The 25,904-nt window shown below is 42.3% G+C and overlaps 1 protein-coding gene across 3 annotated transcripts; it reads right to left on the bottom strand.

Annotated features, from left to right (window-relative positions):
- Nucleotides 1–931: 931 nt before the first annotated feature.
- tmem19 (transmembrane protein 19) lies at nucleotides 932–19,641 on the bottom strand. Of its 3 annotated transcripts, none has more exons than XM_072267472.1 (7): nucleotides 19,478–19,511; nucleotides 19,214–19,357; nucleotides 18,871–18,984; nucleotides 10,666–10,803; nucleotides 8,146–8,400; nucleotides 5,256–5,465; nucleotides 932–4,119 (listed from the first exon to the last, which is right to left on the bottom strand). In XM_072267472.1, exons 1-7 carry the CDS (start codon nucleotides 19,509–19,511, stop codon nucleotides 3,947–3,949), a joined length of 1,068 nt encoding a protein of 355 aa, XP_072123573.1. In that variant the 3' UTR covers nucleotides 932–3,946. The 3 variants fall into 3 exon arrangements, with proteins under 3 accessions (XP_072123573.1, XP_072123576.1, XP_072123575.1); XM_072267475.1 differs by having other exon boundaries at nucleotides 933–4,119; nucleotides 19,509–19,641; XM_072267474.1 differs by lacking the exon at nucleotides 19,478–19,511 and adding an exon at nucleotides 19,524–19,608 and having other exon boundaries at nucleotides 933–4,119.
- Between the last annotated feature and the right edge of the window lie 6,263 nt (nucleotides 19,642–25,904).

Genomic DNA, 25,904 nt, shown 5'->3' with positions numbered 1-25,904 from the left:
TCAGATCCCTACAAGTTCAAGTACCACCTATGAAGGCCACCGTTTGAGAAATGCATGCATTTCTAAATGACAATAAATGAGGACTGAGTGTTCTCATAATCTAATCTAAAAAAAAAAACGGCAATTCTATGTGGAATTAGAAACTCAACAGATGCACGACAGCAGTGGCAGGGTTTTTATGCCATCGCCTCCTAAACAGCAAAAACTGACAGTCTAATTGGCAAGGAGGCTTTTCAATGCCTGTTATGCACATTTTGAGTGGGAGAATAACATTATGCCTGAATAATGCATCTGGCAACGTGTGATCTCTGTCTCAGAGATAGATGTCAAAATATCCTTGAAGAAGGTGAACCCTCACAAGGGGCTGACAGGGTACTGAAAATCTCCAAACTGGTTGGAGTGTTCAAAGACATCTTTAAGCTTGCACTTGGAGGATCCTACCTGCTTCTGAAGGGCAGTAATCATACCGGTGCCACAGAGCCAGGTGAGCGGCCTCAATCGCTATCGCCTGATCACAGTCACATCTGGTGCGATGAGTGCTTGGAGAGGTTAGTCATGGCGAGAACTCACTGCTGCCTGAACCCACTGCAATTTGTTCATCACAACAGGTGGATCCAAAATCTTACTGGCTCTCCATTTGGCTTTGGAGCACCCAGACAACAGTAAGACAGCAATTCTGGAACAGTTTTCACTCTTCGTCCATCAGGCTCCTGAACCAGTGTGGATAACTTCACTCACCTCAACAATGAATTGATCCCACAATCTATTGATTCATTTTCAAGGATTCTACAATTCACGTTCTCAGTATTATTTATTTATTGTTAAATATATGTTTCTATTTTCTATTTGCACATTGGTTGTTTATCAGTCTTTGTGTGTGGGTTTTATTGTATTTCTTTGTTTTACTGTGAATGCCTGCAAAAAAAATCTCAGTGTAGTATATGCTGCCATATCCCCTCGGTACAAATCAACAAGCTTCAAATCCTGGGTCTCTGCAACTGGATCCTCGACTTCTTTATTGGAGATCACAGTAGATGCAGATTGGTAAAAACATTCACCGTTACTGACAGTTAACACAGGCACACCTCAAAGATATATGCTTAGCCCACTGCTCTACTCTCTCAACTCTCATGACTGTGTGGCTAGAAACAGCTCAAACACCATCTGTGAATTTACAGGTGACACCGCTGTCATTGGCAGAATCTCAGATGGCAACAAGGAGGCATACAGGAGTGTGATTGGTATCATAATGACAACCTTGTACTCAACATTAGCAAGAGTAAGGAGTTAATTGTGGAGGTCAAAAAGGGGATATTGTGGAGGTCAAAAAGGGGATATTGTGGGAACACACACCAGTCCTCATTGAGGGGTCAGCAGTGGAAGGAGTGAGCAGCTTCAAATTCTTGAGTGTCAACATTTCAGAGGCTATATCTCAGACCCAAAGCAGCGATGCAAGCACAAAGAAGGCATGACTGTGGCTCTACTTTATTCAGGATTTGAGATTTTATTATGTCACCAAAGGTGGGTGAATGCTTGTATCAGCAGCTGGGGCACATCACCAGTCCTGGTTATGTGACCACTGATGCCAAGCTGACAATCTTTGATTATATTGATAATAGTTGGGGTCACCCATCTTGCAAAGACACTGCCCAGAAGTAGGCAATAGCAAACCACTTCTGTAGAAAAATTTGCCAAGCATAATCATGGTCAAAAGGCCCTGATTGTCTACGTCATACCACACAGCACATAATGATGATGATGACTTATTTATTTTTAACAGTAATTTTTTATGTATCATACTGTACTGCTGTCAGTAACAATAAATCTGATACTGATTTCTATTTTAATTAACATTTAGGATTAATCCACCAGTGGTGATGTTAGCATTTAAATGTTAACACACTGCAAATTTCACAAGCATCATTTGTGATTCATATGAAGTCAACTTGTACAAAAATATTAAATAATACTTTGTGGCCCCTGATATTTTCACAGAATTGTGGACTTGACTACAAATAAAATATTTAATTTATATCTGTTACACAATTTTTGTATCCATCATAGTCATATTTTCTCATGACCTGAAGTCAATCACCCATTCAAATCTATGCCAATTTTCAGAGTATTGCTGTCCATCTCATTACTTTGTTCATTTCGCCCGTGTTCACCAACTTCTGCTGGTTCTTTTGGAAGCCAGCTACTCAAGGAACAAATGACCTCAAATCACACATTTGGGATATGGGTGGAACCTATAAAGTTATGCTTAAAATAAATTAATATTTAAATATTGTCACTAAAACATACAATTTATGTAAATTGACTCAGTAGTGAGGACTTTCTATCTATGAAAATCCTTGATTAAGCACTATATTCATGCACCAGATGACACAGCACAAATTAATGAAGTTCAGATGGCATTTGTTTTAGTGACAGAGTATTAGAATCTGAAATAAGTAATGGCAAGGCTAGTTGAACAGACTCTTTGTAAAAAGATTAGATATATTTGCATTGGGATATGCAATTTAATTACTTTCCGAATCAATGTAAGGAAGTTAACAGAATGGGCTACATTGACCAAAATATTCTGTCAAAACAAAATAATATGATAAAATTAAATGGTTACAAAATGCAAATATTTTTGCTTTAACAAATGCATTTTCTGAAGGATTAATATACATGTTACAAAATGCATACTCATTCCTCATTCTCCATTGACAAGCAGACTGAAGATCCATGTACCCATGAGGCCTGTCACCAGCAGTGTTGATGACCATTGTGCATTCCTCTAGGCCCTCTGTGTGTGAAGGGAACTTCTGCCTGCAGCTTCCCAGGAAACAGGTCCATATACCAATTTCCTAATTAGGATGGGACTTAATTACTCTGTTGATGACAGGTGTAAAACACAAAAAAAAAATGTCCATGTCTCCCTGGCTTCAGACACCAGCTTGGTTCCAAAAGCAAAGGAGCAGTGGCAATTTATGATACGTACAAGTTGGGCATGTGGGATTTCGGAGCTCCTTCAAGTGACAAAGATTATTAAACTGGAAAGATAATCTCAATAAGGCACCTCTCTCCCACTGCCTTTACCAAAGCATACTTAAAGCTTCCTTAATTGAGTTAGAAACAGGAGGCCACCCACGTTAATACGTGTCAATTCTTCTACCAAAGGACCTTAGTGGTGTCCATGCTTTTGTAATTCGTGGAAATTCAGTGATCTTATTTATTTAGAGATTCAGCATGGTAACAGGCCCTTCCAGCCAACAAGCTGATGCTGTCCAATTACACCCATGTGATCAAAGAACCTGCTGACCCATCTGCACATCTTCTAGAATGATCCATTGCAAATAATAAAAAGAGTCCAATAAGTTATAGACTGTACAGCAAAGAAATGGACCCTTTGGTCTTACTTATCCATGCCAACCATGACATCCATCTCAATAAATCTCATTTACCCATATCCCTCTACTCTTTTCATATCCCAGTACCATTCCAAATACCTTCTGAACATTGTAAATGTATCTGTTCTGCCATCTCGATTGGCAGCTTGTTTTATATCTTCATGCCTTCTGTGCGAAGAACTTGCCGCACAGACCTCCATTAAATTTCTCCCCTCTCATCCTCAACCTCCGCCCTCCAGTTTTCAGACCTTCATACCCTGCAAATAGACTAACCATCCAACCCTATTTTAAACCTCTATAAGGTCATAGATAGGGAGCTAATGATCATAATTCACTGGGAAGTGATGCATATAAAATTCTTGAATGGAGAAATCACAAGTAATTTGTCCAAACCTGCAATAACTAAACCTTCAAGTTAAAGTCCCAAGAATTTAATTCAACAAAGTTGAACACTTGGAAATCTATCAGTGAAAGTTCATTTGAATCTTCGCTTCTATTTTGGTTTGCCTGTACTGTTACATATGAATAGATGCTCAAAGTCTACTTTTCTAAATTGTTTGTTGCCTTGGCCAGAAAGGCCAGGTTATTCCTGGCAACAACAAAGCAATAATGATGGCAGAGAAGAGGTTCACTGCATTGTTATCCAGGATAGGTTTTCCTGATATATGCCTTCCATTTGGAGTGATGTGATGAACAACCATTCCATTATCTTCATCAAAACCTGCAAGTTGACAAGAATTGCAATTATTAATAGGTTGTAATGCAACCATGTACAAAGCAAACACTCCTGCTCTAGTTTTCTAACCAGTGACTATTACAAATAAGCTGCCTGGTGCGCCAAGCTATGATGATGATAAATAAGCTGTGTTTCTATTTAGTATTTAACCTTTACTTCTATCAAAGTATCAAAATATATACATTAAATTTCAACAATTTGAAAATTTAACTATGAATTTGTGGCAGATCTGACTGCATTTAAGCCTCTCAAAGTCCAATGCCACATCCCTGTTGTGAGAGGTGGAAATGGATAAGGCCAGCCAACAGGGCTCTGGTGAAGCTGTAGAGGCCAATCCCTTGTACAGTGAGTGGATGCAATGAATTACAGAAACATTGATAAACTCCAACTATACCATCTACTTTGGATGATGGAGACAGAAGGCTATCGATGGCCTATGCTCCACTGGGAGCTAGGGACGGGGCCCAAGAAGAAGATTAATGTATTGATGTAGGTGTGCTATGAATTCACAGCACTGGTTGGAAGGTTTCATCAGTCTCAATAGAATGATTCCTTGTCCCACAGCTACAGTTTATTAATGTGCATGCAATGGTAAAAGACAAGTTAATTGGTGTAAATTTCTCCCAAATAGTGAATAGTGCCGTCACTAAGGAATTGAGCTTCCACTTTATCAATAGCATCATTTATCAATCAACTCTAAACTCTTGTTAATCTGCCTTTGCACACGAGAGGTTCACTGGACCCCCAGGTTCGGGGGTTCAGCTCAAGGTGAACAACCCTGACTGGTAAACAAAACTGTTATGGAAACAGCCATGAAGAATGTTTCTGCATCTGAGTGTACTGAGTACTGTGCTATACTATTCTATGTTCTATGTAACTGCATTTCTGAGTCTCCATCTGGGACTTGCGTGACTGACAGTACTGAAAACCGAGAGGAAGCTACTGCCAAGACGAAGAAACATCGCCAGAGATGGAGGACCTTCATCACCGTCCTAACACCAGTGGCATAACGGGCAGTAGGCACGTTGCACACAAGAATGATTTCTCCATTTTCCCCATGAGGGTGGGGGGGGGGGAAGAAATAAAATGACGTTTAATTATTTCAGAATTCAAGCACAAACCTGAATACTGCATTGTAGCACCTAGACAGGAATCCAAAATGGAACCGAAGAAACCTGCCACAGCACCATACAAAACAACTGGCCACTGGGGTGGTGAGCTATCCAGATCGTCCACAAACATCAACTGGGTTAGCAGATAGGCCAATCCAACAACAGTTCCACCAAGCAAACTTGCGACAAGACCCACAAGAGTCACTCCTCCATTAGTACCTGAAAGAGAGTAACTAATTTTATTAAGTATTTTTAAGAAACTAAGAATTTTTCATTTCCTTTCCTTGGACATTAACATTAGCAATTTTACTTACATATAAATATTGTGAAATAACTGAAATTAACTTGGTAGGGTGTGCTGTGGCAACTGGATTTTCTCTATTCCAGACAGTCGCTGAGTAAGAAATGTTGAGTCATTCTGTTCCAGATTGAAATTGATACACCTGATCACATGACAAGCAGCAATTATCAACTTGCTGAGTGGATGAACAGGCTCAAGGCATTATCATTCCAGATTTCAGCTTTGTCTCCATTCTTTAGGTCATATTCTTACAGATAATTCCAACTAGAAGCCTACCAAATTACAACTAGAAAAAAATGATGTAAAGTGTGGTAAAACTTATAGTTTATTTTCAAAGCAATGAAGGAGGTATATTTTATAAAACAAATAAAAGTTGGACAATTATTAAAGTAAGTAAACAGTAAAATTCAAGTTGAGGGGGGAAAAATCACTACAGTTGATAAACTATCATATCTGTCCATGACACAACACACTGAATATCCTTTACTGAAATTTTTACAAATCCACAATTCTTGACTGTTTCAAATTCATGAAGGACTTCTTGTGCTTGTGAAATAAGGCTGTATAATTGATTCGTCTTACAAACCTATTTTGTAATGCACATTAAGCAAAATAATTGGATATCAAAAGAGGCTTATATTTAGAGAAAATAGTGTAAATATATTAAAATCGGGATGTGCTTTTTAAATTTTTTGTATCACTAACATCCAAAAATGAACTCATATCCAATATAATATTCAACAGAACCACGAGGAAGTCTGCAGATGCTGGAAATCCAGAGCACCACACACAAAATGCTGGAGGAGGAACTCAGCAGCATCGATAGAAAAAAAAGTCGCCATTTCTGGCCGAGACCCTTTTTCAGGATTCTTGGCCTGAAATATTTATTTATTATTAATTTCCACAGATGCTGCCTGGTCTGCTGAGTTCCTCCGATATTTTGTGTGTGTTAATTTTGAATGAAACTGAGCACAGTGTATGATTTTTTAAAAAAATTTACATTAAAATTTCGCTGCCCCATTGATTCTCATAGATGGGATAATTGAAATCCCACATTGTTAATACTTTAATTTTTAATCTGTTTGCCTTTTATACTGCTGCTCCATTTCCTTCCTGTTAACTGGTGGCTTTTAATGGAGGGCTGACAGGAAACCGGTTGTTGCATGCATAGAGTGTTGAATTCCTCCAGCATTTTGAGACTGTTAATTTTGAATGAAATCTTACACAACTATATGAAATAAAACTGAAAACACCGGTAAAATTGAGCAAGTCAGAGTGAGGGTGCAATATGAAAGTAGGGGAGTAAGAAATGGGGCCTTGTAACTGGTGTAAATGTAGATGGGGGTACTGGATGAGTGGCACGCAGACACGGGATCGGAGAAGGGGGCGGGCAAGGACATCAGAAGCGCGGTCTTGAAAGGGGACGGGCAAGTAGGTTCTTGTACTGGTGGTGTGTGGGCAGGTTGCTGGGAAGGGATGGGCTGCCACTTGTTTAGGGTGTGTAAGTAGAGGCAGGAAAGGCTGAGAACATGTTGGTGGCTGTCCCAGGACGGCATGTGATCTGGAGACAGATGGGTAGGAGTCTGCCGCTCACGTTAGTTCCAGGAAGGAATACCACAGGTGTAGAGCGAGTCTGATGAAGGGCCTCAGCTTGAAATATCAACTGTTCACTTTTTTCCATAAATGGTGCCTGGCCTGCAGACTTCCTCCAGCATTTTGTGTGTGTTATAAGGAGAGGCAGGTATATGGGGACAGAAGACTGGCAAGTGACAGGGGCAGGCGCGCTGTCTCAGAAGGACTACATGGGTGGGCAGGCAGGTATAGCCAGAGGGGAAAGGATGCGTCGGGTGGCATTTGGCAGAATAAGGGAAAGGGTGCATATTGCAGGTTTGGAGGTGCTAGGGCTCACACATGCAGACATGGGTCACGACAGGGAACTAGTATGTGGGAAGGTAGTGGGCCTGGCAAGGGGAAGGGAGCCACGCAAACGTATGTTCTCAGAAGCAGCAGAACCTCCCCGGCCCTGGGAAAGGGTGGGCACTCGGAGGTGGGTTCCAGAAGTGGCTCACTCACAGGGTTGGGGGACCTAACTGGCGGGTGTTGTTTGGAAAGGGGTGCTTGCATGTTCTCTGTGGGTGAGGTGAAGGTTGCGATTACCAGTGGTTAGCTAGGAAGGGGTGAGTTGACAACAGGAGATTACATGATAAGGTTATGCTCAAAAAAGGGCACGATGGGTGTGACTGCATACTTGAAGAGTGAGAAAGTACACCTGCATGTACAGGAGGACGAGGTGCTGCTGTATGCAGGAGGAAAACTGAGGAGGGGCCCATGTACATGAGACAGAGGTCAAAAGTGACTGGGTTAGTTAGAAGGAATTGCCTATATGAGGCACTGATTGCTCATGTCAAAATATTGTGATAAAAGGCCTAATATTGCAGAGTCTGTATTTCTGCAAAAATTACAGTTCAGGTAGGGCACTACGGATCATTTTTTTCTTTCTTTCGGCTTTCACAAATTTATATTCTTTCAAATATTTGGTTTATTTACTCAGGAACAATCTTGACCCGACCATTATGGAAAGCAATTGTATATTCTTACCAATGGGTACCTTTTCCCAGGTGGTTATCAGCCTTGGTTGCTTTTTACTTATAACACTTCCTATCTCTGATGCCCATGTATCCCCTGAGCTGCAAGCCAGAGCACCCAGGAGGGACAGACACATCCAAGAGGCAGTGTATTGCTTTGTAAAATTAATTGCAATTTCTCCTGGCCCATTTTCAATCATATAAAGCAATGCAATTTCTGTAGGAATACCTCCATTGCAGAATACTTGTAGCCAATTCCTCTGGCCACCTGTAAACAAAATGCACAAAATCAGTTACGCAAGATAAAAAAAAAAGGCATCTGTTAGTCTTGCGAGACCATGGATCTGCGCCTGGAAAGTCTTCACTCTCCAGGGCGCAGGCCAGGGCAAGGTGGTATGGAAGACAGGCAGTTGCCCATGCTGCAAGTCTCCCCTCTCCACGAGACTGATGTTGTCCAAGGGAAGGGCATTAGGACCCATACAGCTTGGCACCAGTGTCGTTGCAGAGCAATGTGTGATTAAGTGCCTTGCTCAAGGACACAACACGTTCCCTCTGCTGGGGCTCGAACTCACGATCTCCAGGTTGCTAGTCCAATGCCTTAACCGCTTGGCCATGTGCACACAGTTATGCAAGATACACAAGCAATTTAGTTATACAAGTGTTGTGGACAGCAATAGCAGACTGGAAAAGGATACAGCAAGGTAAGATTAATTGCATATGTGGGCAGGGAAATGGCAGGGAGAGTTTCACCTGGCCAAATACAAAGTGTTTCCTTTAAGAGATCAAATGTAAAGGGGCGGTTCACTGATAATGGCAAGACCCTAAAAGTATCGATGAGCAAAAGGATCTTGGGGTCCAAGTTTGTAGCTCTCGGATAATGGCTACCAAGGTAGATAGGGTGCTAAAGAAGGATCATGGCACACTTGGCTTTAATAGTCGAGGTACTGAGTTCGAGAGCTGAGAAGTTATGTTGCAGCTTCATAAAGCTCATCTGGAGTATTGTGTTCGGTTCTGGTTGCCCCGTTATGGGAAGGATGTTGAGATTTTGAAAAGGGTGCAGAAGTGATTGATCAGGATGTTGCCTGGATTAGAGGGCATGTCCTCTGTGGAGAGGCTACACAAACTCGTGCTGTTTTCTCTGCAGCGGCTAAGGCCGAGGGGAGACCTGATAAAAGTTTATAAGAGTGAAGCATAGACTGAGAAGACAGCCAGTATCTTTTCCCCAGGTTTCAAATGTCTAATACCAGAGAGCGGAAGTTGATAGAATCCTGATTGGTCAGGGCATCAAGGGATATGGTGAGAGGGCAGGTGTATGGGGTTGAATGGGACCTGGATCGGCCGTGATGAAATGGCAGAGTGGACTTGAATGGCCTAATTCTGCTCCGATGTTGTATGGTCTTAACGCTTTAAGGTGAGATGGTGCAAGTTCAAAGGAGATGTGTGGTGTGGTGGTAGGGGCATTTGAATGCCCCACCATAAGGGCATTCAAAAGTCTTGTAGGCAGGCACATAAATGTGCAAGAGATGGAAGGGTATGGACATTTTGTGGGCAGAAGGGTTAAGTTTAGTTCAGCATTTGATTACCAATTTAATTAGTTTGCATAACATTGTGGGCCAGAGGGCCTGTTCCTGTGCAATACTACTCTATGTGCTAAGAGCACTGAGATCTCTCCTGAATCATCATTGATATAGTTTATCTCTCTCTCTCACTCACACATTCTCTCCAGCCTTTTTCCCACCCACCTGGCTTCACCTATCGCCTTCCAACTAGCCTCTTTCTCCTCACCCCACCCACCTTTTTATTCAGGCATCTCCCCCACTTCTCTCTCAGTCCTGATGAAGGGTCTCAGCCCAAAACGTCCACTGTTTACTCCTTTCCATAGAAGCTGCCTGACCTGCTGAGTTCCTCTAGCATTTTGTGTGTGTTGCTTTAGATTTCCAAAATCTTCAGATTTTCTCATCTTTATAAAAAAATTAAGCAAGTTGTGAATGATGAAGATTTAACCCAAGAATGTAGTTGGGTGCAATCATCTTCTTTGACAGTCATTGAGGTAAATGTCCTAGTTCCACTACAGTTTGGTCTGTTCCGAAATGGCTAATGAGGAGACTGCTGACTTTTTCCACTGATGAAAGGGAGACCAGGTAAAAATGATCACACATTTCATTTTCTATTATTTGCCAGACCTGTATTTTTATCATTTCACTGATTTAACAACACTGGTCTAGCAATTTCTACAAATAGCTGTAATTATGGAAGAAAGTGAAATGTGTATGTTTAAGAAGAGTTTAAGATAATTTATTCCCAACATGGACAGAGAAGTTCTGCAGATGCTGGCAATTTGATATGGAAGACTTTGGAAGTATGCAGTCAGTCATGCTGGCATTCTGTGGGTGGTTGTTAATATTACTGGCCATGAACTCTTCATTTTCTTAACTCAAAGTGTTACAGACAGTATCTCAGGTTTGAAAGGTTTTTGCTTTATGTCTTTTCATCGCCACATTTTGAAAGTAACATTACGATTTAGGTGCATTACCTTCTTTATATTCTGCATCCAAACGCTTCTTTGCCTCAGCCTTCCATTTTGTGAGTTTAGATGAGGTAACGAAAAATGTTAGCAGTGCAGAGAAGAAACTGAAGTTGGCAACCGTAAGGATGATTCCGACAATCAAAGCTGCAACAAAATGTTTAAAGAAACAGTATTATTCCCATGCTGAGAAGTTTATGTTCTTCAAGGGAGTGCTGCAGTAAATCTCCGTGACGAAGCTTGACAGGTCCATAATTACCAAGAAAGGTTAGAGCTAAAAACAAGGTAACACTGGAAAACAGAAATCCTGTTAGGATCCATTGATGCACCATCACTGCAAACGAACTGCTCTTCTGAAAATGTCAATTTCAATTTTCTTTCTCCCTAAATGACATACAATACACCACTGTCAAATACAGTCATATGAAACATCTAAACAGATATGTGACATCTCCCTGTATCCTTTTACCTCACTGCCTCTGCCTCCAGAAAATTTGATTTTCACAGATGTACATTGCAAGAATAGACCTGCATTGTCAGTTACCTAGTATTGAAAGGACTTGGACAGAATTTGCAGTGTGAGACCCCCCGCCTCACCAGATACATTTATTTTGAAAGTTTAAAGAAAATGTGCTGTAATCATTGCTCTGGGGAAATAGCAAAGAAAAATTGTCATAGGTTACTGAATTTTTTGAAGTCATATTTAAGATTAATATCAAAAGTGTCACCAGATAATTTGTACTGTACCCTACAGTATTTAATTTATGCACTTTATATTATCTATGCATAATACATTTGTAAATTTAATTCTTACTTTCCTAAGTAATTGTGTGTTATATGTGTGTGATGTGTACTACTGTGCTGCACACCCTGGTCTGGAGAAACATTGTCTCGTTTGGGGGCATGCATGTAAATAGTTAAAAGACAATGAACTTGAACTTGAAAGAATGAACTATTAGGAACTACTTTTCCAACACACTTAAGTTATTGAAAAGAAGCAGCATTAATGAAGTAGGGCAAGTCTATAAAATAACGGAGCAAAAACAATTCGACATACAAAATAAAAGGACATTTTGTTCCACTTTATGCAACTGCCTCAGTCTTCAATTTCTCAGATGAGGCAGCAGAAACTTATCATTCATTTCCTCAGGCATTAGTCAGATCATAGGAGACACTGTAAGAAAAATAGGACATTGATATACAGATGGACCTATTAATGTTGTAACTCTTACAATTTCAGGATAGCTTAAACTGCTTCAAAGCCATTAACTTTTAAAGTGAGCATCATGTCAAACTGCAGAAGTCAATTTGCTAATGGGATGGTGAGGCGGAGATGCACCCTTACCAAAGGAGGCGTCAGGCACTCCTTCTCTCCACTAGCCTGCTGGTCACCCTTGGGTCAGGTGTAGCATCTGCTTAGCCCCCCTGATCAGGGTCACATGAAGCCATGGAAGCAGGTGGTGGATGGTTGTATGAGCATCTGGCGCATATCACGAGTCCTGGTTATGCCAGCCAGACAGTCTCTGGAGAGTATTGTTTATGGCTGGGATCACCCATCTTGTAAAGACTCTGCCCAGAAGGCAATGGCAAACCACTGCTGTAGAAAAATTTGCCAAGAACAATCATGGTCATGGAAAGATTATGATCGTCCACATCATACGACATGGCACATAACAAATTTACTAATCAGCTGGAAAGATCACAGAATGATACACTAAAGCCATAATAACGATAGTCATACAGCCCACGCTGTCAGCAAGAACCACCTATTTAATATTAATCCTACACAAGGCCTTTTTTATTTTCTAAACATTCCAATCAATTCCCCCATTTCTCGCAGTCACTACACACTTGGACAATTTACAAGGGCCAATTAACCTCCCAACCTGCCCAGCTTTGGGATGTGCAAGGAAATCTGAAAAAGGAACACTGAAAGCAGCAATAGTGGTAAATGGTGGTGAAGAGAGCACGTGGCATGTTTACCTTCAACAGCTAGGGCACTAAATTCCATTCGGGACATTATTTTCAGTTGTGTGGAGCCAGACGGAGTGGTTTCAGTCTCTCAGAAATTGTAGATTTCCTGGGATTTTGATGCATAACAGTCTCTACAGAGAATAGTGTGAAGAGCAAAAAACATCCAGCGAGTGGCATTTCTGCGGGTGAAACTACTTTGTTAATGAGAGAGGTCAGAAGAGAATGGCCAGACTGTTTTAAGCTGACAGGAAGGCGACAATAACACAGATAACCATGTTACAACAGCTGTGTGCAGAAGAGCATCTCTAAATGCACAAAATGTTGAACCTTGCTTTGGATGGGCTACAGCCGCAGAAGACCATGAACATACACTCAGTGGCCACTTTCTTAGATCCAGGAGGTACCTACCAAGGCAGCCACTGAGTGTATGTCCAGTGTTTGCTTTCCACCATAGGTGTGTTTCAAACCAGAGGGTATGATGAGAGGAAGGAGGTTTAATGGAGGTCTCGGGGGTAAACTTTTCACACTAAGAACAGTTGGTATTTCGAATGAGCTGGAAGAGGAGGTAGTGGAGGCAGGAATAGTAGCAACATTTAAGCAGCAAATGGGCAGATATTTGAATGAACAAGCCACAGAGGAATATAGAATTAATACAGGCAAGTGGGTTTAGTATAGATGGGCAGGATGGCCTCCATGGCTGTGGCACTGTTCCCATATGCCCAAATAACCTCCCTTATTTGATTCCATGCCTTTTCTTTCCAAATACATTACACCTTCTACAGCCCTTTATCATCTCCACTTATGACCTCCCAGCATCTGTCGCTATTTCTACCATTCCCATTACTCACCTAGATCCATCTGTCGCCTGCCAGTTCTTGCTCCCCTTCACCTCTTTAGACTGACCATCTCCCCTCTATCCTTCAGTCAAGATGAAGGGTCTCAGCCCAAAACATCAGCCATCCATTTCCCTCCACAGATGCTGCCTGTCCAGCTGTGTTTCTTCAGCAGGTTGTTTATGCTCCAGATTCAGTGAGTTTCACATGTTTTTTTTTGTTTTGGCTATGACTCTATGGGTAGTATCCAAGGACGACTCACCTGTTTCCAGGGAAAACAAAGACCCCACACAGACAGCATCAGAAGTCAAGGTTAAACCTGGTGTCACTGAACCTGGCAGGCAGCAGCTTTACCAGCTGCACCACCCTGAACCTTGGACATTGTTGCTGATAGACCCTAGATCATGGAGGCTTTGCTATTGCGTGCGTGGTGCTGGTGGGGAGGTGGGTTTGATGCTTTTGCCGCTCTTTGTGCATGGGAGGTGACTTTGCGGTTCTAACATTTTCCGTCATTTATTCGTTGGAGATTTTTTTCTGTTTCAAGAATTTCTGTGGAGAATAAGAATTTCAGGTTGTATACATTCTCTGATATTAAATTAAACCATTGAAAAGGTGAAGTACACAATAACAGAAAATGGTGTAAAGCATACAAGGTCATGCAGCATTAGTGGAGGGAAAGACAAATTGGGCTGATAAGCATTCTCAATAATGAAATTTATCAATCCAAAATTTAAATGCTGATTTGTCTCTTGCTCTCAGACAAACACACACAATATGTTCTGCCTGATCTGTTAAAAAGTCCTAGTATTTTCTTCTATTAATTACGCATCTGCAGAATTTTGCTTTTACACATGATAAGGCAGCACAGTAGTGTCATGGTTAGCATGACACGTACAGGCAATTTGGCTTCAATTCCCACCGCTGCATTTAAGGAGTCTGTATGTTCTCCCCATGTCCATGGGTTTCCTCCGGGTGCTCCAGTTTCCTCCCACAGTCCAAACAGGTTAATTGGTCATTGTAAATTGTCTTGTGATTAGGCTAGGGTTAAATTCGGGGGATTGCTGGGCTGCGAGGCTCAAAGAGCCAATTCCACGCTGTATTTTTTTTTGTAAGTAACTAAATTAAGTGTGCTGCAAAATAGTGTGGACATAAACTTAAACAAATTAAAGTGAGCTTAATTTGAAGTGCAGTGTAAAGCAACTTCATAACAAATGGTTTAGATTGCAACTTTATCCTCATATTAAAGATGTACTTATGTTTTATTTTTTGACACCTTAACTAGTATAGTACAACATCTTCAAGCTTCAGTTTGTCATCCTAATTTACAGACATATTTATATTCAGATGTACCCTAAACAACAGGCGAAAGATGCTGGTGCCAAATAAAGGCCAAGACTCGTGTACAAATATGGTTAATAAATCGTACTTGAAGACTTTAACTCTGAGAAACTGCTGTTTACAAAACCATACAAAGTTATTCTTTGACATATGATTAAAACTATGCAATCAAAACTACAGAAATAGGAACTTTTCAACAGGTGTGCATTTATTCATATCAAAGAATTCCCATTCCTATAGATCCACTTTCCCTGATTTATTCTCACTCCTTAATCTCTATAATTAACTAAAGTACTTCCGAGGAAGAGAGTGAGAGCAACAAGGGATTGTGTACAAACTGTAAAATTATGGCCAGAGATGTCACTGCGATCTGAAACCGAAAGAATATTAGAAATATCCAATCTGTCAGAGTACATGTGGACAGATCAAAATAAAACTGAGTTAATATTGCAGCCCAATTTGCTGATGATGCATAGATAGGAGGGAAATTGAGTTGTGAATGGCTAAAATAATCTGATGTATACATTGTTCAGTGAATGGGCAGAAATATGGTTTGGATGATTTAAGTGCCGGGATGAATCAGAAAGGCTGGATACAGGCCGAATCGTGCTGACAGGATCCAGACCGCAGGGCATATCAAGGTGATTGAACCTGTTATTTAGAAGACGATTTAGGCACCGGGCCAGACTGAAAAAGTCGGGGTGTCATAGTCCGAGGAGAAGGACAGGCCGGTTCAGCTCCCTGCTCCAATCTGCGCTGAGCTGAGCTAAGGGTCTGTGGGCAGACTCTCTTTGTGGACTTCGGTTCCAAACATTATTTGCTTGTGTTTATTGGGAGCCCAAGCACGGAAGGTTGAACCCTGGGCACCCTCCCAAGACTAATGCCCCACCTCCCCCTCATACCCCATCCATTATTTATTTATATACACAAATTCTTTCTCTCTCTCTCCTTTTTCTTCCTCTGTCCCTCTGACTATACCTCTTGCCCATCCTCTGGGATTTTCCCCCCTCCCCTTTTTCCTTCTCCCTGGGCTTCCTGTCCCATGATCCTCATATCCCTTTTGCCAATCACCTGTCCAGCTCTTGGCTCCATCCCTCCCCCTCCTGTCTTCTCCTATCATTTCGGATCTCCCCCTCCCCCTCCCACTCAAATCTCTTACTAACTCTTCCTTCAGTTAGTCCTGACGAAGGGTCTCGGCCTGAAACGTCGACTGTACCTCTTCCTAGAGATGCTGCCTGGCCTGCTGTGTTCACCAGCAACTTTGATGTGTGTTCCAAGGGAGGCAATTACTTTTCATAGGCACTGTATATACGAACATTGAGTAATTAGGAAGACAAAAGGAACATTGGCCTATTGCAAGGGGAATGGAGTATTAAAGAAAGCAAGTATTGCTACAACTGTACAGAACATTGGTTAAGCTAGAAAATATTTCTACATACAGTGTTGGTCTCTTTATTTAAAGAAACACACCTTTGCATTAAAAGCACCAGAGAAGAATCAGCAGGCTGAACACTGGCAAAGGACAGCTTATATTAATTAGAAATGAGAAAATCTGCAGATGCCGGAAATCCAAAGCAATACACACAAAGTGCTGGATGAACTCAGCAGGTCAGACAGCTTCCACGAAATGAACAAGCTGTTGCTGTTTCAGGCCGAGACCCTTCCTCAGGACTGTTTATTCATTTCCATGGATGCGGCCTGACCTGTTAAGCTTGGCTGGGTGGGTGGGTATGTAGGTAGGTAGGTGTGTGTTGCTTTACACTGATTAGAGTTTGAAATGTGAAAGGTAATATTGAATTAAAAGATTTTAAGGCCGGGGGGAGGGTTGGCAAAATAGATGCCGAAAGGATGTTTCTAGAAAGCTAACACCTGGGACATAGTTTCCAAATATGTCGCCCTCTTAAGATACAAATGAGGAGCAATTTCTTCCCTCAGGACCATAATGATTCTTAGTCCGCGTCTGCCCGAGGACATTTTGGAGCCTGAATCACTGAGTACATTCAAGAATAAAATTCACTTCTGTTCTATAAAGAAGTCAACATTTCTGGGAGCACACAAGAAAGAGCAGCTGTGGCTAAAATCAAATATTATTGAAAGGCAGAGCAGGCCAGGAGAGTTCATATGGTCTACTTCTACCCTTACTTGTATTAGATTGAAAAATACCTGTGTTCAATGTTGGATCTTTTTCATAGAACATAGAATAGTACAGCACAGTACAGGCCCTTTGGCCCACATTGTTCTGCCGATCCTCAAACCCTGCCTTCCATATAACTCCCCCACCTTAAATTCCTCCATATATCTGTCCAGTAGTCTCTTAAACTTCACTAGTGTATCTGCCTCCACCACTGACTCACGCAGTGCATTCCACGAACCAACCACTCTCTGAGTAAAAAACCTTCCTCTAATATCCCCCTTGAACTTTCCACCCCTTACCTTAAAGTCATATCCCCTTGCACTGAGCAGTGGCGCTCTGGGGAAGAAGCACTGGCTATCCACTCTATCTATTCCTCTTAATATCTTGTACACCTCTATCATGTCTCCTCTCATCCTCCTTCTCTCCAAAGAGTAAAGCCCTAGCTCCCTTAATCTTTGATCATAATGCATACTTTCTAAACCAGGCAGCATCCTGGTACATCTCCTCTGTACCCTTTCCAATGCTTCCACATCCTTCCTATAGTGAGGTGACCAGAACTGGACACAGTACTCCAAGTGTGGCCTAACCAGAGTTTTATAGAGCTGCATCATTACATCACGATGCACTCAACACTCAACACAATAAATGTATGGTTTATTGTCAAAGAGAAAACAGTAACCAAAATTTCCTCGATGCATGTTAGTAGACTTAGCAAATAGCAGAACTATTGCTTGCATAGAGGTTAATGGATAACTACACCCACTTGCACATCCATTGAGATGTTCTCACAACCAATGATCTCATTTAATAATAAGACAATGAGTCCTTAAATGTTCTTGTTTATATTTGCACTTGCAGTTTGTTGTCTTTTGCACTGTTTGATCTTTTATTGATCCTGTTATAGTTACTATTCTACAGATTTGCTGGTATGCCCGCAGGAAAATGAATCTCTGGGATGTATATGGTGACATATGTACCCTGATAATACAATTTACTTTGAACAATTGACTAGCATGCCATGTTTTACCAAACATTCCACCGTGAGTTTTTAAAACTGCTATTTTGTTGGTTCTACATGTGTCCCACATGTGGGCGAACCTTCAGGGCCCGGATTGGCCTCATCAGTCACCTCCAGACCCACAGACACCAATCTCCCATTTGACTTTGAAGCCATGGTCATCTTCGACTACGAAGGACGAACAACAACAGATCCCTTGAATTCCCCCGATAACCCACGAATTGTTTCTATATATCGTGTGAGAAAACTAGGTAAAGTATTTGAACCAGGAAATATATTGAAATGTTTCCTCTTATTTTTCCCTCTGCCTCCTCTTATTCTGTGAACCTGTCTAGTTTTGTTGATAGGATCGTTGCTGTTAACACGGTGGCGTAGCGGTGAGCATAACGCTATTAAAGCGGCGTCGACACGGGTTCAATTCCGCGGCTGTCTACACACAAAAAAAACGAAGAAGTCTGCAGATACTGGAAATCCACACACACACACACACACAGGCAGCATCTATGGAAAAGAGTACAGTCGTCAGCAGCCCTGCTGAAGGGTCTCAGGCCCGACACGTCGACTGTACTCTTTTCCATAAAAGCAGCCTGGCCTGCTTATTGTTGCAGCTCTTTGTGTGTGTTGCTGTTTATAAAGAGTTCGCACCGTCTCCCCGTGACCGTGACCGTGCTGACTTCTTCCACTTTCCAAAGACGTAAGGGTCACATGGGTGAAATCGGCCTCCCCAGGAGCTCCGTGGACAGGAAGGATCTGCTAGAGTTGTAGTTCAAAATAAAATTATAGCTCGGAACTAAATGTAATATCCTAATGCCATAGACCGCATTTTCGATTCAAAATCAATATCATACTGTCAAGAAACAGCGACAATGTACCGGATTTTAGATTATTATTTTAGCAAACATTTTGTGAAACTTCACCTCCAATAGCTCCGCTACGATCAAGGCTTTTCCTCTTCAGTGCATGCGAAGTGATAATTAGCGGAACTATCACAGAAAACATCCATCTCCAGGGTGATACTGGTCGGAGATTATCTGTGAAAGGAAAAGGCAACTGCTTCACTGTAGAAACTATAACAATCTTCACGCATGGACAGGTTTAATCACATTCGATTGCATGTACTAAAGGCATTTCAGATTGAAAGGGGGCACTTTATTGTTGTCCATATTGTGTTGGTAATAAGAAAGCACTTTTAAACCAGGTACAGCAGCGTTATCAAACTCCAGGTTTGTGACTAAACACACAGGTGAACAATGCACTTACCATAATAAGTACTTGCTGTCATGGACACAACCCAAAATAACAGCGATAGGGCCAGTATCGCAATCAGAATCACAATGTTTGCCATCATGTTGACTAATTCTTCGCATGAAACCACTGGACGATTGTTTTGCCTGCGCGCAGTGCCTGAAACCAGAAAGGGACACAACACATTACATGAAATACAGCTGCCAAGAGCGAGGATGCCATCAGCCAGGGAGCAGAGGGCAAGGGACTGAGATCAGGGTGGCCCCCTACTCACGATACCTCTGCGTGTGCCACTCTGCGGGAACATTACCATTTTTTTTCTCACCGTCAGAGGCCAAACGGCTTTTGATGCGGAAGATTAGGTCCAGCCTCCGCTCATCAGCATTGATTTCATCCCCCTCCTGCTCCAATCGCGTTGAACCCCGGAACAAGCACCGGCAACTTCCGGCAGCCAGAGCTCCTGGGAGGACCGACAGGGCGCCCTCCTCAGGCTGGGCAGTGCAACGCAGGCAGTGCGTTTGCCCGCCGGATCCAAATCAGAAGCGAGGTTTAATATCACCGGCATATGTTGTGAAATTTGGCGTCTTTGCGGCAGCAGTGCAATGCAATACATCATAATAAATATATATCTTTATCTATGCAATACATCATAATAAATATATATCTTTGCACCAATAAATATATCTAATAGTAAATGAAATAAGCAGTGCGAAAATAGAATGGGTTCAATGTCCATTCAGTAATCAGAAGGCAGAGGGTAAGTTGCCGTTCCTGAATCATTGAGTGTGTGTCTTCAGGCTCCTTCCTGATGGTAACAATGCAAAAAGGTCATGAACAGAAGGCAGTGGAAGCCAAGTCTCTGGATGCTTTCAAGAAAGAGATGGATAGAGCTCTTAAAGATAGCGGAATCAAAGGTTATGGGGATAAGGCAGGAACTGATTGTGGATGATCAGCCATGATCACAGTGAAAGGCGGTGCTGGCTCGAAGGGCCGAATGGCCTACTCCTGCACCTATTGTCTATTGACCTGGGTGGTATGGGTCCTTAATAATGGATGACGCCTTTTCATTTCATTTCAATTTCATTTTTATTTTATTGTCTGATATTCACCTTCTGAGGCATTGCTCCTTGAAGATGTCCTGGATACGACGGAGGCTCATAGCAAAGGAGCTGACTAAATTTACAACTCTCTGCAGATTTTTCCGATTCTCTGCAGTAGCACCCCAACCCCAAGCCAGTTAGAATGCTCTCGACGGCACAGCTGTAGAAATTTTTGAGTGTCTTTGGTGACATACCAAATCTCCTCAAACTCCTAATGAAATATAGCCATTGTCATGCCTTCTTTGTAACCACATTGGCATTGTGGGCTCAGGGTAGATTCTGAGGCACCTACTGCGGCTCACGCAGGATGCACAAGTGAGGCATGAGGTAGAGTCAATATGAGAGTGGTTCACTCCCAGCGAAAAGCTGTGAATTTTAATGTGTGGTCCCTTATGCCTCCATTAGTGCAAACTGGTTGCCCTCTCTCCATTCTGAGATGTCTCGGGTCAGGAATTCCCACCGCGTGTGGCATGTTGCCCTTTCACAAGGAGGCCATGAAGATCCTTAAACCATTTCCCTCTGGTGATAGTGAGATTTGGTACGTCCACAAGACTCTTGCAAATGTCTATAGAGGTATAGTGGAGATCGTTCTGGCTTGTATGGAAGCAAAGGCTGGGCCGATTCCACTTGCTTTTCCATGATGTTCACTCCTGTCTCCTTGGCACCAAGCTCCTGCTGCTATGCAGTTTGTGTCTGTGAGCTGTGAAGACTTGCCCCACTATATAATGAACTGAGACCAAGGCTATAGGCCTGCTGCTGCTGCTTCGGGATTCCGGTCTACAGAGTCAGTTTGGTTCAGAATGCCGTTGTTGACTTTTACTGTTTGCATGATTTGTGTTTTTTTCTCTCTTTCTCTGCACATTAGGTGCTGGTCTTTATTCTAATTGGGTTCTTTCAGGTTTCTTGACTTGTGGCTGCCTGTAAGGAGACGAATCTCAAGGTTGTATAATTTATACATACTTCGATAATAAATGTACTTTGATATTTCTATCTTTCATTCTTTGGGGTTTTATTCTGTTTTGTGGATGTCTGCAAAGAGTAAGAGTTTCAGGCTGCATACCGTATATACTCTTTGATATTAAATTGAACCATTGACTTTGCAATTTCCGATGTTCACTGGAAAGGGAATAGACCGGAATAAGGTTAATAATTTGACTGAATTCTAACACCCTGTGTTTGATATTCATCAGGATAACATATGTTCCAGGAGTCTTGCTGTTTTTCACTTTGGATATTTATAACTTGTTAATTGAGGCTGACACGGGATCAGACAGGATGTTGTACAGTGAATTTAAAAGGCACTCACAAGAGATGCTATCAACTTCAGGACTCATGCCACCCACGACATCAGGAGTGGTTTTATAGAGAAATTTGGTGCAGAATAAATCACCCGAAAAGCAGGCCACAGTGTAAAGCTGGGAATCATCGTCGGCTTATTCTGCACTTGCTGTGCCCTTTAAAGGAAATCATATTTTTGTAACACACACAAAATGGTAGAGGAAATCAGCAAGTCAGGCAGCATCTATGGAAAAGAGTCAACAAAGACCCTTCTTCAGGACTGGAAAGGAAAGGGAAGCCCCCCAGAATAAAAAGGTGGGGGGAGGGGAAGAAGGCGAGCTGGGAGGTGATAGGTGAAGCCAGGTGGGTGGGAAAGATCAAAAGCTGGAGAGGAAGGAATCTGATAGGAGAGAAGAGTGGACCATGGGAGAAAGGGAAGGAAGAGGGGACCCAGGTGGGGGTGGTCAGCAGGTGAGAAGAAGTGAAAAGTCAGAGTAGGGAATAGATGAAGGAGGACAGCTGAAGAAATTTTGTTCAATGGCAGGAGAAATCGATACCCATACCATCAGGTTGAAGGATTATATTTTTATTGCAGGAATGGATAAGTCACATATAACCATATAACAACTACAGCATGGAAACAGGCCATCTCGGCCCTTCTAGTCCGTGCCGAACTCTTACTCTCACCTAGTCCCACCGACCTGCACTCAGCCCGTAACCCTCCATTCCTTTCCTGTCCATATAGCTGTCCAGTTTAACTTTAAATGACAACATCGAACCTGCCTCAACCACTTCTGCTGGAAGCTCGTTCCACACAGCTACCACTCTCTGAGTAAAGAAGTTCCCCCTCATGTTACCCCTAAACTTTTGCCCTTTAACTCTCAACTCATGTCCTCCTGTTTGAATCTCCCCCACTCTCAATGGAAAAAGCCTAGCCACGTCAACTCTATCTATCCCTCTCATAATTTTAAATGCCTCTATCAAGTCCCCCCCCCAACCTTCTACATTCCAAAGAATAAAGACCCATTGAAACATTGTACAAAATCCTCCCTGATTCCAAGTAATTCACAGCTAATGAATTATTTCTGAGATCCAGCAGTCTGTTTATAGACATCACAAATCAGGATCAGTGAGTTATCAGTTGAAGGATTTAATTTGATCAGGATCTTCTGTGAATTATTCCCCTCCATTAAAATCCATGATTGCTATGGATTTGATTTGGCTGTTAGCCTTGGTTGAGATTGTACGAGATTATATTTAAATATTTTAAACACTTCCGCAGATTTTTGAGGCACTTAATCTAGGATGATGGATGGTGGGGTGGAGGTATGCCTCTACCAATGTAGGTGTAAGATGCTCCTTCCCTCTGCTAGCCTGCAGGTCACCCTTGTGTTACAAGAATCACCCCTTGTAATAATGATCAGTGAGGCATGGAGAACCTGTATTTACTGACAAGTAACTTCTATTGTTTCAATTAAAAAGCAAATGGGTTCACAAACCATCTACCTGTATGCACCCTGCTAGAATCCCTGACCCTCCATGAACAGTCAGTGAAGGGAAAAGGTACTACCTGGGAATGCTGGCCAGGCGTCCCTCATGGTCCCGATCTCCATGTGTCTGTGGGGTCCTCCTTATCCGCGATGGTTGCTCTCTCTGGTTGCTGGAGGGTTATCGCTCCTGCGTATTTGGAGCTCCTGACCCTGACAGTGTTCCTCATCAATTCAACTGGTGGATCTCCATCCCATTTGTGCCTTTACACTCCGACTCGTCCGGACCAGTTAAATGAGGCAACCCAGCCAGAGTCTAACGAGATTACAGATTGCTTCTGGCATTTTACTTAATAAGTAGCTACTCCTCTGAGAATGGTCTCAGGTTCAGCCTGAAGTTCCTTGTGTCCACATTCAATTGCTCTGATTAGATTGTCCCAGGTCAAGAATCCGTTCAGAGTCCACAAAATGAGGGGAAGCAAAGTCAACTGGTTTGTCTGCCTCCCCTGTTCTTGATTCATCAAATCCACTACTTGCATTTTTCTGGCCAGCACCTGGGCAAGGTGTATCACCTGCTTAGCCCCCACCCCTGATCAGCGTCACGTGAAGCCATGAGAGCAGGTGGTGGACAGTTGTATGAGCAGCTGGTGCATATCACAAGTCTTGGTTATGCGACCACCGATGCCAGGATGCCAGGCAGACAATCTCTGAAGAGTATTGATAATGGCTGGGGGGGGGGGGGGGGTTTGGTCACCTGCCATGTAAAGACTCAGCCCAGAAGAAGGCAATGGCAAACCGCTTCTGTAGAAATTCTGCCAAGAACAAGCATTTCAGCCTGAAACGTCGGCTGTACTTTTCTCCGTAGATGGTGTGCCTGGCCCATTGAGTTCCTCCAGCATTTTGTGTGTGTTGCTTTGAATTTCCAGCATCAGCAGATTTTCTCTTACTTGTGCACAGTCATCCATGATCACTCGTGTCATACGACATGGCACATGATGATTGATGAGAACGTCGAAACACTGCAATGCCTGGAGAATGCGGTTCTAACAACAGGAGCCACCCAGTAATTTAACTGATAATTTGAAGTTTGAAGTTAATTAAACTATTAGACAAAGAAGGAATTAGTACAAAAATGGCAGAATAGTACACAATTAATTTTGCTTGAGACTGTCAATCAGAAATCAAGCTGATTAATGCTGAATTTTTATACTGCGACTTTAAGTTTCCTTTAGAAGTTACTCTTTAACATTACTGCCCATGTACTTTCTGTTAACCTACGACCTGGATTTGTTCTTTAATGCCTGTTGTTCCAAACTGAATAATCAGCTATTATCCTTCAAAATAAAAGCAAGTCAAATTCAAGTTTAATTATCATTCAACCATATATGAATACAGTCGAATGAAACAGTGTTCCTCTGGGGCCAAGGTGCAAAATGTACACCGCACATTCAAGATAGCGAGCACACGTACAGTCACACAAAGAAAAAAACCAGTAAATAGTACAAGTGTGGTTTCTGGCAGTCCACAAATGAATGCGATCTAGCTTGCCATTCCACCAATTGACCATTCGAGGGCAGCACACACTGGAGAGGCCGGGCACCCAACCGAGCATGAAAGTCTAGCACAGACACTAGGAAGTATGCAAATGCTGGAAATCCAAGGCAGCATCTATGGAAAGGAATGAATAGTCGACGTTTCAGGCCGAGACCCTTCTTCAGGTCTGCACTTTCACAAATGCTGAGTCAAATCATCAGATATCGAATCTACTGGCATCCCACATGGAATCAAGTTGGTGGAATTCAGTCTTGGACAACATGGGGAAATTAACTTTTGGATCCCAGATCAGTTTAGGTCTGATTGAACCCAATGCAAGATTAGTGCTCCCCACTCAGATGCATTATACCTGTTGCAGGGTTTGGGCTGCAAGAAATGCTTCAAAGCCTCTAAATTTGAATGGAATTGGTGTAAACTTCCCACAAATGTTGTTAAGATATTTTTCACAATTAAACTCTCCGGTTCTGATTATTAACCTTGGGAGCGTGAAGACTCAGTCCTAATGCAGGGTTGCAACCAAAACATCAGTTAGTTCTCTTCGCATTGCTGGTTTGGCAACTGATTTACACAACCTTCTCGTTGCTTGCTGTTAATTTCAGTTATGAATCTGATTGGGAAAGATGAAAGTTTGTTACTGCAGACATTCCACCCTGCAAAAACTCATTTCGGGAAGGTAGCCCCCCCGCCCCCCCGCATCCCCATATCCTGCCCGCCACCCCCGCCCGGTCGACCTCCAAGGGTGTATGTAATACTTTGTTTAGTGATTTTGCCTAATCTGTAAACCAAGTTGGGTATATGCAGAAAATGTGACATTAAAATATGTACTTATATATTATCATGTTTATTCTATCACAACTTTAAGCAAGTCTACAGGGAGTTTGGCCTCATCACGTAGGACATCAATAGAGTAGCTCCTTAGCAGCTAGCCAGCTAGTTTAAATAACGTTAGCTATGCTAAGGAATGAATGACACCTGTTAAACTCACCTCAACATGTCTTTTACATTTTAACCCACCATGGGCAATAGAAAAGTCACTGTTGCAAACAGTGCAGCGAGCAACACACATTATTTTTGAGGTTGACCGTAAAGCCCGCCTCCAGAGAAAATTGATAGGTCTACTTAGCATGAAGAGAGACCAATCAGGATGCTCGCTCTCGCTCTCAAAAAACATTGATTTCCAGGATATTGTACATAATTTCCGGGCGTCAGGGAGCCACTATCAATATGCGGGAGACTCTTGGAACTTCCAGGAGAGGTGGGAAAACGCAATGTCGAAGGCAGTGGAAC

This window comes from Mobula birostris, chromosome 9, assembly GCF_030028105.1.
Source record: "Mobula birostris isolate sMobBir1 chromosome 9, sMobBir1.hap1, whole genome shotgun sequence".
Classification (NCBI taxonomy): Eukaryota; Metazoa; Chordata; class Chondrichthyes; order Myliobatiformes; family Myliobatidae; genus Mobula; species Mobula birostris.
Note: the sequence above shows the minus strand (reverse complement) of the source record. Positions and strands in the feature narration are given on the sequence as shown.